Raw genomic sequence first — 14,404 nt, forward strand, 5'->3', positions numbered from 1 at the left:
TCCTATGGACAGGAGAAAGGGACTCTCCAGGTGGTAGCAGACAATGGTAAGGGTGTTGGAAGCCCTCGTATAAAGGCTTCAGCTTCCTCCTATCCCTGGCCTCATGTCTTCTAATAGATCAAAGAAACCTTACTTGGCTTATTTTTCCAATTAGGCTATATAACTCCGTGTACTTCCACGCTCCAGGCCCTACCCTGCCTCAGATCTTTGCCAGCTCTGGAACCATCTACCCTCCATGGCACCCCCTCCCCACTAACATCTAAAATGTCCTCCCTGCAGCCAAGAGGAAGATTCTCACCAAGATCTCTAAGCAGAGGATCCTTTCTCACCTACCATTCATGGTAGGCTGCACCAAGCACCCATGAGGTATGGCAGGGAGTGGCACATTTGGTTTTGTTTGTTTGTTTGTTTGTTTTACAAACAGGCAATAAATCCCAAGCTGTTTGCTGAGTGCAGCACCTTGTGTGTGTGCTGGTGTGCAGGCCAAATCCAACCACTCCAGCCCAGGACCCAGGGCCTCGCAGCAACCATGGCGAGCTCGCTGAACAGCTCTGGCACAGCTCGGGGTCCCACCTGCAGGACTGCAGGAAAGGCCAGAGATGTAGTCTTTTCACTCTGCACTTTAAGCTTTTGCATCCTATTGTCTTCAAGCAAATGCTGATGAACTTCAGACGCTTAGACATGCCGTTTGTTATATATTTCCCCGTGAGAGAACATGTGCCAACTCCAGCTCTGTGTAAGAGATTTTGCTTTGTCTATGGGGTTCTTATCATCAGAAAAATTTCATTACGTGACAAGTGAATTCGACAAACAGAAAGCATCTCAAGAAATTCTGGCTTTTGGGTGGCTTTTGAAAATAAGACCTAAGTGACAAATACCTGCTACCCATGAAAAGTATGTGGACATTTCCAACAGGTCACCAGGCAAACCAACTGTGGGTATAATACAAAGCACTTTTTAAACCAAGTCTCCATCAACAGATGGATGAAAAAGGAAAATGTGGTCTATATACCCAATGGAATACTATTCAGCCTTTAAAAAGAGGGAAATCCTGTCATTTGTGAAAACATGGATGAACCTGGAAGAGATTATGCTGAGAGAAATAAGCCAGGCACAGAAAGTCAAATACCTTATGACATCACTTATGTGTGGAACCTAAAAACATCAAACTCATAGAAACAGAGTGACCAGGAGCTGAGGAGTAGGGAAATAGGGAGGTGTTGATCAAAGGATACAAAATTTCCACTAGACAGGAGGAATAAGTTTAAGAGGTCTATTGTACATCATGGGGACTAAAGCTAATACTATATATTGATATATATTATATGTAATATCTATATATTATATATTATATATTATATATTGATATATATTGATATATTGATATTATATATAATATATAGATATTATATATAATATATATCAATATATTGCATACCTGAAAATTGCTAAGAGAGTAGATTTTAAGTTTTCTCACCATAACAAAACATATGTGAGGTAATGCATATGTTAAATAGCTTGACTTAGCCAATCACAAGGTATACATATATCAAAGCATCATGTTGTACAACATAAATATATACAATTTTTAATTATCAATTAAAGAAAGAAAAAAAATTTTAAGGGCTTTTTTTTAGGTTTAAAGAAAAAAGCAGTGCTTTGTAGACTAAATGTCCCAGGTGACTGGGAGCTTAATGGTTAGAGGCAGCGTCAGGGATAAATCTGAATCTTGGGGGTCAGATTGCTGGAGCCTGGCTCTCTTCTCACTAGATAACTTTGTGTAAGTCATTTAGCCTCTCTTAAACAGGAATAAATGGTAGTGCATATTTTGTGAGGTCAGTATACTGTGGAATTAAGGTATTTAGTGCAGTGCTCTGCATAAGGAAACAGCCACTGTATGTTGGCTATATGATCATTGTCACCTTGAGGAGTGCTTCCTACCTGATGTCTAGGTGAAAACTAACACACAGCTTTCTCTCAAACAGAACTGCATCTGTCTCTTATCACCTTAAATTTTACATTCTGCTATAAGCTTTCTTTGGACAAAGAATTATTCAACTTTTACAATAATAATTTGAGCCCATCCAGTGACCACAGCGCCCATCAAGACCCCAATCCTCCACCTCTAGATTTAACTGGCAATGCAGTCCCCAGCTTCATACTGATGTCAGAAGGGAGAGTCAGCACTTACCTAACAAATCAGGTCTCACTGGAGACATTCAAGCAAAGATTGGACAACTGCTTTTCCAGAACAGAAAGGAAACTCATGTGTCAAAAACGGTGACTAATAAACATACTAAAAAAATACGGTTGCACAAATACCAGAATCTGATCAGATAAAACAGTTTAAGGAATGTCTTACAACTACAAGAAATTTCCAGAAAACTGCTTTTTTAACTGAGTTAAAGACTTCACAACAAGAGAACTAAAACCCGAAGAGACTACCTGCTCAGAGGATTGCTTACAGAATATTTTTAAATAATGCAAAGGATATCCATGAGATTTCAGGAATATCATTCAGCAGCCAGACAGAACTCCATGGCCAACCGCAATAGAGAAGTCCTGATGGATGAACTTTTAATAAAAAATTTCCAATAGTTATTGCACAAGAAATGAGGACTCATCTGATGGAATCTCCTGAAAACAGTAGCCACTATGTTAAACCATCACTCATGATTGTTTGGCAAATGGAAACTACTGGAGAAACGAAATCTCTATTTCCCTGGAATATCAAAATAGAAGGCCTTGTTGTTCAATGACAATAAGAGGCAACATTTGTTGAGGCCTTAAGATTAAGTAGCTGTGTCACTTGATTAGAAAAATAAACTATTGTTTCTTCAAAAAAAACTTTAAAATGGCTTGAAAATCACTGATCTGGCTTCTAGTTAGGTTAATGTGAGGTACTAGATGGTCTGCAAAGCCTTCCTGCTGCAGACACCTGGGAATTGAAATAAAACAGAAGCAGCATCCTTTTCAATGCAGAACAGAGAATGTAAGAAAGTAAGGAAATAGCCAATACCAGAAATAAAGAGAAAGCTACAAAACCAGAAGAGTATGTGAGCCAGGTGTGTGTGCTGAGGAAGCAGGGGAACAATGGGTCTTGACAATCCACCAACATGGGGACGGGGGACAATTAGAGGACACACACCCTTTCCAAGCACATGCAAAACATCTATTATAATTGATCACATGCCAGGTCACAAAACAAATCTCAGCAAACACAAAAGAGTGGATACTGTATAGGCTATGTTCTCTTGCCCCAGTGCATTTTAATCAAGAATAGTAATAACACAACCAAAAGTCCTTTATACACTGGCAAATTTAAGAACACCCTTGTAAATAACTTGTGTGCCAAATCTGAAAATATTTAGAATGGAGTAAAATGAAAGGTAAATAACTACATTCATGGGAAACAGCTGAACAGTAAATTGAGGGGAATGTTACAGCTTTTTTCTGAGTCTGTTTTGTGCTGCTATAACAGGGAACCACAGACTGGGTAGTTTACAACGAACAAAAATTTATTGGTTCTGAAGGCTGGAAAGTCCAAGATGGAGGGGTCACACGTAGCAAGGGGGTTCTTGTTTCATCATCCCATGGGGGAAAGGCAAAATGAGGGCAAGAGAGAGAATGAGAGCAAGAGATCAAACTCGTAGCCTCAAGCCCTTTTATAACTGATATTAATCTACTGATGAGGTTAGCGCCCCCATGACCTAAATACCTCCCATTAGGCCGCATCTCCCAACACTATTGCACTGGGGATTCAGTTTCCAACACATGTTTTTGAGGGGACACATTCAAACCATAACAGCTTTAAACACATATTTAAAAAATCTACAGCCATATTCCCCTGAATGCTTTCAATCTTGTCTAATCTCAGAAGTTAAGCAGAGTTGAGCCTGGTTACTACTCGGATGGAAGACTGCCTGGGAATACTAGGTGTCGGGGGCTTTCTTTTAAATGCTTTCTCTTATGAAGGAGGAGGAGGAGGATGTGCAGGAGGAGTAGGAGGAAGATCTTGAAGAAGAAGAAAGACAAAAGCAGAAGAGTTTAGCATTCAATTCCAGGAATTAGAAAAATAAAATAGAATAACATAGAAACCCCACAGAAAGTAGAGGATATAAATGATAATGATATGAGCAGAAATCGATAAAATAGAAAACAAAGAAATAATAAACAAACCAAAACTTGGTCCTTTGAAAAGATTAATAAAATAGGCCAATTTTCTGACAAGATTGATTCAGAAGGTATAAATAAGATAGAGAATGAAAACGGGGACATAACCACAGCGACAGCAGAGATTTCTTTAGAACAGTATAAACTTAAAATGTTTATGACAATAAATTTGAATGTTTATGTAAAATGAACAATTTTCTAGAAAAACAGTTTGCAAAAACGGATTGAAGAAGAAATTAAAAACGTGAGTATACCAATGTCATGAGTTGAGCTGTGTTCCCTCGAAAGAGCCATGTCAGAGTTCCAACCCCCAGTGTTTCAGAACGTGACCTTATCTGGAAAGAGTCTTTGCAGATGTAATTACTGAAGATGAGGTCTTCTTGAAGTAGGGTGTGCCCCTAATCCAATATGGCGTCCTCCTAAGAGGACGGCCGTGTGAAGATACAGAGAGCACCCCATGAAGATAGAGGCGGAGATTGGGGTGATGCATCACAAGCCAGGGAACGTCAAGGATCTCTGTCTGGCATCAAAAGCCAAGAGAAAAGCATGGAAGAGATTCTTCCTCGGCCGGGCGCGGTGGCTCAAGCCTGTAATCCCAGCACTTTGGGAGGCCGAGGCGGGTGGATCACGAGGTCAGGAGATCGAGACAATCCTGGCTAACATGGTGAAACCCCGTCTCTACTAAAAATACAAAAAACTAGCCGGGCGTGGTGGCGGGCGCCTGTAGTCTCAGCTACTCGGGAGGCTGAGGCGGGAGAATGGCGTGAACCCGGGAGGCGGAGCTTGCAGTGAGCCGAGATCATGCCACTGCACTCCAGCCTGGGAGACACAGCGAGACTCCGTCTCAAAAAAAAAAAAAAAAAAAGATTCTTCCTCAAAGCCTCTAGAAAGAACCAACCCTGGGGACCCTTTGATTTCAGACTTCCAGCCACCACAACAGTGAGATTAAATTTCTGTCATTTTAAGCTACCCAGTTTGTGAGACTTTGTTCCAGCATCCCTGGGAAACTAATACAATCAATAACCATTGGGGTGATTGAAATGACAGTTTAAAATCTACACACACACACACACACACACACGTACACACAGATCCAGTTCAGCCTCCTCATTGTATAGACAAACTGAAGCCCCGCAGCTGCCTAGCAAGTTGGGGAGGTAGCTTGGGACATCGGAGAGCAAGCAGATGGGGTCGACACCGTGCTCTGCAGTAGGACAGTTGGTACCCATGCACTTTTCACACTTTTCATAGACTTGTCTTTTCTTCCCAGGTGCATCACGGTGATGGAAAATTAATTCTCTACCCCAACAAGAATGTCTATCAAATTCTCTTTCCTGATGGGACAGGCCAGATACAGTATCCACAGAAGGACAGAGATGCTCGTATTGACATATATTGGCACCTAAAATGTCTATGATTCAGGGTGTGGGGTTTGACTGAGGTGTGGGGTTTGACTGAGGCCTACATCATCTGTAGGGCCCTACCTTTTCCAGGGGACCCCAAGGACTGACTGCTTGTGCCTTAACCTTCTCCCAGTTATCCATCAGGAAACCTGGCTATGCTCATCTTATATGTGAAAATGAAAAAGTTCACATACATCATTCTGGAAGACAGTCTAGAAGGGTGGATCCGGGCCCTTATCAACAACTCAGGCAATGCTACCTTCTATGATGAAAATAGTGACATCCGGTAAGCTTGGGTCATGAGTCCCTAACACTCCTGCCCATGGAGAAGCAGCTGGACAAAGCGTGACTCACAGACTGCGTGAACTTCCTCTCTCCCTGTATAAGAGTTACACGTGTTGGAAATGAGAGAAAGAGCCCCATGACGGACCAGTCCATGAGGTCCCTGACTGCAGAGGAGGCACAATGTTCTTACTGCACCATTGCTCCTCCATGGGTGAAATAGCCGTCAAGCCTCCACAACCACCACATTCTATTGGTTTCATCTCCTGAACACCTCTTGAGAGTCACCTTTGTGAGAATTTCCTTAGGAAGACCCAGTGCCTCCCTGTTCTGGGTGCCTCAGAGAGAAGGGTTTGGTGAGGGTTTGGAGACATATGCATACAGAGTCCATGGTCCAAAAGGCAATTTCTAAATATTTCACTATTACTGAACTTAGTTCTAAGTTCCCATTTCTGGTAATGGTGGAAAACCATCTTGCCACTTCAAGACCAACAGTCACTTCAAAATGTTTCTCCATCTCTTTGAGATAAAGGATTCTCTTTTCAGGATTTTCTCCTTCCCTTCCTCTTCTAAGTGGTTGTGGTGTGGGGATATATATATATATATATATTTTTTTTTTTTTTTTTTGAGATGGAGTCTGCTCTGCTGCCCAGGCTGGAGTGCAATGGTGTGATCTCGGCTCACTGCAACCTCCACCTCCCGGGTTCAAGCGATTCTCCTGCCTTAGCCTCTTGAGTAGCTGAGATTACAGGCATGCGCTGCCAAGCCCAGCTAATTTTTGTATTTTTAGTAGAGATGGTGTTTCACCACGTTGGCCAGGTTGGTCTCGAACTTCTGACCTCAGGTGATCCACCTGCCTTGGCCTCCCAAAGGGCTGGGATTACAGGTGTGAGCCACCGCACCCGGCCAAGGGGACATATATTATCTTGGATCAACTTTATACTCTCTTCTTGCTGGTCAAAGCCAAACATAATTCCAAAAAGGATTTTCATTCTGCAGACTTTGGTTTTTAACAACATTTTCTCTGCTGTGAGTCTTTTTAGACACCGTTTCCTGATTGTGTTCTTTATTCTGGAGGTATCTGCCCTCCCTGTAGGCCTTGTGTGTAGAAAATGCTGTCCAAGAAGTGGACCAAGGTTTGGGGTACAGAAAGCACAAAGGAGTGGGGCAAGAAATTCAGTTAATTACCTCAGAGAGGACCTGGTGACAGATCATCAAGTAACCCAGGGAGGGAAGAGCCCCCGTCTCAGTCCTATCAGCATGTCCCAGCCCCTCTCCACGTGAGCATCTGGATGAGAGACGGACGGTCCCTGGGTATCCCTTCATGGCACCCCTCACCCCGCACAGAAGTCAAACCACAGGGCCAGCCCCTCTCCCTCTCTCGGGAATGGGCTGCCCTACCCCTAAACTGATTCCTTCCCCCAGCGGCAGCTGCTCCAGAGGAAAAATGTCACCCACAGAGGAAGGGCTTAGTCTCTGAGGAAATTCATCAGCAAAACTGCAGTCTCATTGACGCTAGGAGAAGATTTTATGGAAAAGCCTCCCAGAGTCATTTGTGAATACAAAGCCACTTGGTCAGGGCCCAACCCTAACTGCTAGAATTTCCTCCACACCAACAGGACTTCTCCATGGTGCCTCGGGCACCAGGAGGGACTTAGAGCCAAGCTATTTCAAGAGCTGAATACTCTTAGGTGATTTGTTGATTTCCATTTCCTCCAGGAAGATGGAAGGCGTGGCTGTCCTTTGCCAGGTGTGTGGAAACTAAAATCCAGCACAGGCCTCGACTCTCAGCCCAAGGGGTCTCAGGACAGGCTTCCTACCTGGGTTCGGGGTCCCACAGTGTTGAGACCTGCCCAAACTCGGGGTCCCTGGTGGGTGGGTTCTACTCATTCAACAGTTCAGGATCTTTTCACCCCCTGAGCAGGAACTTCCCAATTCTGACCATTTCTAGATGTTCCAGATCCCATCTTCTTAAGGGAAACTTAGTCCAGAGCTGGGCACCCTCAGGCAGGAGCAGATCTCTAACCCTAGGGAGTCGGGGATGGCCCAGCGTTGCTCCTAGAATCCGAGGTTCTCTGGATCTCCCAGGATAGAAATCAAGAGAGATCGCTAAACATAGCAGCAAAGGAAAGTTTATTTCAGCTTGTGCACAAGGGAACCAACACTGAGAAAAGAAAAGGAATGGGCTACTCCCTGAGTGCAATGTGTGGGTTGGTTTTACAGGGTCTTCCTGTAGGGAAGGGCTATGTTTATGACAGGGCATGTATAGGAGCAGTTTTTCTAGTGCTTGCACAGTGGCTCAACATGCCTCTTCATACATCTTCTGTAACATTTGCACTTGAAATCTCCACCCCTGAGTGTGGCTTTTAGCATTAAAATAAGGAAAGGACTATAAGTTGGAGTTTAAGTCTAACTGCACATACAGGACTCCAGGGAATCCATAGCTACCTGAAATAGGAGCTTCTTGGGTCTTTTCTTACTGATTGGTTAAGGGCTAGCTAAGCTGGAGCTTGAGTGAGGGGCTTTTATTCTTTTCCTCCAGACCACCTTAAAATTGGGAACCAACCAGCCTGCCCATCTCAGTGTGAGAGCTCTGATGGGAACCATTTAAAAGGTTAAAAGCTAGCAGGATCTGCTCCCCATAGAGTGAAGTCAGAAGTTCCTTCTCTTTGCTCTCCTCTCCATCAATGATAACAAGGAAATTTTAATGTTTTCTCAGTTATTGTTGTGTATAGACATTTAATCCTTACACAGCCCTCTGAACAAAGTACTATTATTATCTGCTTTTTACAGTTGAGGAAATGGAGGCACAGAGAGGTTAAGTGACTGGCCCAAGGTCACACAGTTTGCAAGTGGCACAGCTGGACTTGGAACTGAGAATCTGGCTCCAGAGCCCAGGCTTTTGTTTGTTCATTTGTTGTTTTTATAATTTTGGTACCAAAGAGCCCAGGTTTCTAATTCACTACTATGTATACAGCCTCTTATTTAGAGGAGGTGGAATGAGGTTGGACAGGCTGGGGTCCCAAGACAAAGGAACTTAGAAGTTTGTTTTTGTTCGATGGAAAGTGGGAAGCAACAGGAAGATTTGGGATTGAGTGGTTGGAAGTCCTCCCCACTGGAGGTGAGCAAGGCTTCCCGTAGCAGGCCTCCGAGCCAGCTTCTCACTCCGATGAGGTCCCTGTGTTCTGTGAAAGGTTCGTATATACAAAGTGACCACCAAATGCAGAGGGAGCTGAGAAACCAAAGAACAAGGCAGACAAATCCGGTTTGTCTGTATAAGGTGATTTACTGGGGAACTTAGAGACAGAAGTGCGTTCTAGGGTGGATGCGGGACAGGTAGATCTCTGCACCAAAACCTCGCAGATCTGGGGCCTACGTCTTGCGGGAAAAAGTACACGTGCCCTGGAAGGAATGTGTAGGCAGCTGTGGGCGTCAAAGCCTGTCATGTATGCCACAACATCATGGGTTGTTTTCTAAGAAAGGCAAAGTTTACAGTGAATAGATATTTCTAGATAAAGTGTAGTACATTGCCACCCCCTGGACAGCTCAGACGAGACCTGGCAGACTGAGTAACCCAAGCTCCCCAAGTCCTCCTTCTCCAGACGAACCCAGGCCTCACATCGCTTCCTTTCTTCATGTGATTCCCCAGAGATGTTGCTGCCCCAAGGGCACTGATTCTAGGAACTGCCCTTTGGGATTTGAAAAGCAGAAGCCAGGGCCAGAGGGACACGATGGGTTTGAAATGTCAAGAGAGGATGGCTCAGAGGGCAGGCAAGCCCCAGAGAGTAGGGTCTGGAATGAATGAGAGAGAAATGCATCCACCCTTCATTCCCTTGTACCTATCGATATGGGTGCCCTGCACTAGGCTGGGTAATAGGAATTCAGCAGCGCAGCAGACAGACAAGGTCCCTGCCCTCAGGAGTTTGTGCTTTAGTGAGAGAGAACAGATGATGGACAAATACAGTCAATTCTCATGATTCATGGTAGTTATAGTCTATAAAGTCATTGAGAACACTGCATTGGCCGATACTGAACCCCTTGCTCCTAGGGGAAATACACACATATATAATATGTGACTCACGTGGAGCCAGGGATGTGCCCAGAGCAGTGGGAAATTTGATTTCCCATTGTGCACATTGCTGGCTGAGATTGAACAAGGCCGCGCTCTGCCTTTCTGCTCAGCTCTCCTGCAGAGGCAACCAGAGGACACAGGTGTCCTTACACGGGGCAGTGTAGTGCAAGAAACTGCAGTTCTGGGGCTGGTGGGACAGGGTTTGAATCCCAGTTCCAGCACGTGTCACTGGGACAGCCTCAGGCAAGTCACATGACACTTCTGAGCCTCCTATTCTTTTTTGTAAAATAAAAATTAAAAACAAAAACAAAAAAAACGGCACCTAGCAGGATGGGCTGCTTTTAGGATTTAAGATGATAACCTATGTGAGCTGTGTCTGTGTGCGTATTTCCCCTAGGAGCTATGGGTTGTTATTCACTAAATCACTGGCTTTCTAGAACATAATACAGTGAACAATGAGAACTTACCATATCTATTCGTAAATTACATGAAAGAAACTAACAAGGCATGGCAACAGAGAGTCCCACAGGGAACCGGGGGGCTGCTCAGACTGAGGAGGTGATGTCTAAGCTGAGACCTGCAGGATAAGTAGATGCCAGCCGTGCTACGTGGGGCAAGGGACCTTTGCAGGCAGAGGGCAGAGCATGGCAAAGCTGTGAGCAGGAAGAGCCTGCACCCGCCAGGAACTAAAGGAGAGGGAAGGAGGGTGGGACAGGGCCATACGGTGAGGCCAGCGCAGAGGACAGCGCCTGGTGTTGGGCTGGTTGTCCATATTGGAGCTTCTCCTACCCATCAAGTCCCTGTCAGGCTTTCTGTGGCCAAGTGAGGAAAAAGAAAGGGAAGGAGAGGAGGAAGAGCAGAGGCCCAGGGCTGAGCGCCCTGGCTGCCTGACATGCTTTCTCTTGGTGCAGGTTGAACCTGAGCTCCAACCTGGGCTACTACTTCCCCAAAGACAAACGTCAGAAGGCCTGGAACTGGTGGAATCTGAACATCCATGTCCACGCACCCCCTCTCCAGCCCATCTCCTTGAAAATCAATGAGTACATCCAGGTACAAATAAGGAGCCAGGATAAGATCATCTTCTGCTTCACCTATGAACAGAAGCGGATTTGTTTAAACCTGGGCACCAGGTACAAGGTAAGGTCATGACTCCCCACACCCTCCACCAGGTGGGGTGCCCACCTGTACAAAGGCCATTGCTGGCTTAGACTGGCCCCTGCCACAGGCCTCCAGGCTTGCTCTACATATGCCAACCCATATAAAAACAAGGCCACTTTGCTTTACCTGATGTTTAAGTACACACAAATGCATTCATGTAACTTCCCAGCACTGTGAGCTTAAGCTCTGAGGAAATTCACATCAAAATGCTCAGGCTAGCCTGGGAAGAATGACTTGCACCTGTTGCCCCAGGACTTTGGAAGGCCGAGACAGGTGGATCCCTTGAGCCTAGCAGCTTGAAACCAGCTTGGGCAACATAGCAAGAACCCTTCTGCACAAAAAAATTTTTAAATTAACTGGGCATGGGCCAGGTGCATTGGCTTATGCCCGTAATCCCAGTGCTTTGGAGGACCGAGGCATGTGGATCACTTAAGGCCAGGAGTTCGAGACCAGCCTGGCCAGCCTGGTGAAACCCCGTCTCTACTAAAAATACAAAAAAATTAGCTGATCCCAGTGACTTATGCCTTTAATCCCAGCTACTCAGGAAACTGAGGTAGGAGAATTGTCTGAACCCAGGAGGCAGAGGTTGCAGGGAGCCGAGATCACACCACTGCACTCCAGCCTGGGTGACGGAGCCAGACCCTGTCTCAGAAAATAAATAAGTAAATAAATGAATACAATTCACTGGGCGTGGTGGCTCTCACACCTGTAGCCCCAGGTGCTTGGGATGCTGAGGCAGGAGGGTCACTTGAGCTCAGGATATGATCCTGAGAATAAAACACAGATGTCATGCTGCATTATCTCACTTGACACTCGCAGCGGCCATGTCAGAAGTCAGGGCCAGAAACAAGGGGGAATCTGTGTCCCCAGGCCTGCTGCTGTGTCCTCTTCCCTCCTCCCCAAACCCACTCTTCTCTACACAGATGATCCCCTGGAAGTTCGAGGCACACTGCCCAGGCAGGCAGGAGAGGACCAATGCTGTATTTGTTTCCTAGGGCTGCTGGAAAAATCAGCACAAACTAGGAGGCCTGAAACAATAGAAGTTTGTTCTCTCACAGTTCTGGGTCAAGTCTGAGATCAAGGTGTCTGTGGGGCCACCGTCCTCCAGAGGCTCCAATGGGGGACCCTTCCTTGCTCTCCCACCTTCTGATGACTTCTGGTGTTCTTGGCTCGTGGCAGCATCACTCCAGTGTCTGCCTCCACCTTCACACAGCCTTCTCCTCTGTGTGTCTGTGTCAAACCTCCTTCTCCTTTTTCTTAAAAGGACACCAGTAGTTGGATCTAGGGCCTACCCTAAATCCAGAAGGAGCTCATCCTGAGAGCCTTAACTTAATCACATCCACAGAGACCCTGTTTCCAAATAAGCTCACGTTCCCCAGCACTGGGGTTAGTACTTGGACATCACTTTTGGGGGACACAGTTCCACCTACTCCAAATGGTGAGGCTGGACCCCTGGAACTCCAACTGTAATGGGGGAAGAAGGCGGGCTCCTGAGACCCTTCCTGAGGACCAGAGTCAAGGAAAGGAATGAGGGTGTCCTAGGCTCCCCCAGTGAGGCCTAAGCAAGGTTCTCTTCCTGCTCAGCTCCCCCAGGCTATTCCACATGGAAGGCTCCACTTTACAGACCCCCCCACCCAGAGAGGTGCCCAGGGCCCCTGGGAGCAGGACTGCCTTGGCAGACAGATGGATGGACATGTCCCCTGGGAATGAGACAGATGGAGAAGTGGGCTGATGACAGCAGACTCCAGCAGAATAGATGCAGCTGTGTGCAGAGTAGCTGAGAAGAGAGGAGGGAGTGTGCTAGGTTTCGGGTGACCAGACACACCAGTTTGCTCAGGACTGAAGAGTTTCCTGGGACATGGGACTTTGAGTGCTAAAACTGGGAAAGTTCCAAACAGGCCTGGCCTGCTGGCTGCCCCCAGGTTCCCTCGCCTGGCAAGGCCTCCTATTTTGCAGGTGAATAACGACATCCCAGCATCCTTGCCTATCCTGGATTTCTCAGAGCAGCCAATCCAGTGAAGAGGAGGCCAGCACTACCAAGCCCAAGTGGCCATTTGCACTCCTGCCACGGCCAGGACCAGCTGGGGCTGGACAGCATGAGGGCCTGGGGCACTGGCCTTTGAATGGTGAAGGGAGGAGGGCGGGGACAGGAAGGCAGTGCCCAGCGAGGTTGCAGGAAGGGCTGCTGTGGGCAGAGAGACCAGGGGGCCTGACGCCTTGGAGAGCTAGAGTCCCGGGGAGGGGCAGCTGTGCCTGTGCAAGGCGTGTCCCAAATGAAGCAAATCAGCACCAGTGTAACTAATCAGAGCCAAAGAAAGGAGACAGAGCCTGGCACAGGGTCAGCCCAGGCAGGCAGTAGTGTGCCCGGGGAAGAACAGACCCCTCCATGCCCAGCCACTCTACCTCCTGGGTGACTCTAGCCTGTGGTCTGAGCCCATAGTCTTCTATAAGATGGACATAGGTTATTGTGTGGCTAAAACAATAACAATATTGTGTGAAGACATTTCATACGCATAGGAATGGAACACACGGGCATCGTCCTATCTTATCCCCTCCAGGAGACTCTGTCCTCTGTCTTCTGCAGGCTGCAGACCCAGGCAGAACTTGGCCTAGAGGTGGCCTCCCTGGGCCAGGCCTTCATCTAAACAAAACCCAGATACACTCCCAAGGAGCCTAAGGTGGAGGCGGGGCTCACAGGCAGCCACTGTGAGGCATGCCAGCCCTTGCAGAGCCCCACGGTCGGGACCCACGGGGAGAAACCCGGCAGCCCCAGGAGAGCATGGCCTTCGGAGGGCAGGCTGCGCCAGGCCACCAGAGCTGCTTTCCCTCAGGTTTAGGGCCAGGCATGGGCGTGGCCTCAGCCCACATCACCATGGTCCACATGACCACAATACCAGCCAAGCGAGTGTATTTGGAAGCAGCAGGAAGGTGGCAGGTGGCGGGGCTGAGAACACAGATCTGCTTTCTCGGGTGAAGGCTCAGGGAACACTTGGTCCTGGCCACAGGAGGCCCGGCCTGGGTCTGGGGCACGGCGCTCAGGCAGCGTGCATTCTCACCCAGTCCTCGGTGCATCCCCACAGTTTGTGATCCCGGAGGTGCTCAGTGAAATGCAGAAGAAAAGCATCCTGGAGGCAGAGCCCGGCCCAACAGCCTGCAAGATCCGGGTCCTTCTGGGGAAAATGAACAGGCTCCTGAATTACGTGACCATCCCTGATCTGGAAAACTTCACAGAGGCGGTCAGTACATCACTGATGGACAACAAGTACCTGAGGAAGATGTTCTCTCAACTCCGGTTTTAGGGCGGGGCTTTTCTGGC

The 14,404-nt window shown here is 47.0% G+C and overlaps 1 protein-coding gene across 5 annotated transcripts in view; it reads left to right on the forward strand.

Annotated features, from left to right (window-relative positions):
- The window catches only part of LOC105490657 (glutamate rich 6B), a 71,432-nt gene extending 57,033 nt beyond the window's left edge, over positions 1 to 14,399 (forward strand). For all 5 annotated transcript variants that reach the window (XM_011756501.2, XM_011756500.2, XM_011756499.2 and 2 more), the window contains 4 exons: positions 5,444 to 5,529; positions 5,710 to 5,862; positions 10,842 to 11,067; positions 14,169 to 14,399. In XM_011756501.2, coding sequence (XP_011754803.2) covers positions 5,444 to 5,529; positions 5,710 to 5,862; positions 10,842 to 11,067; positions 14,169 to 14,387 — 684 coding nt within the window. In that variant the 3' untranslated portion in view covers positions 14,388 to 14,399. The remainder of the gene's footprint in view (positions 1 to 5,443; positions 5,530 to 5,709; positions 5,863 to 10,841; positions 11,068 to 14,168) is intronic.
- Positions 14,400 to 14,404: the final 5 nt, after the last annotated feature.

Source organism: Macaca nemestrina, chromosome 16 (assembly GCF_043159975.1).
Source record: "Macaca nemestrina isolate mMacNem1 chromosome 16, mMacNem.hap1, whole genome shotgun sequence".
Classification (NCBI taxonomy): domain Eukaryota; kingdom Metazoa; phylum Chordata; class Mammalia; order Primates; family Cercopithecidae; genus Macaca; species Macaca nemestrina.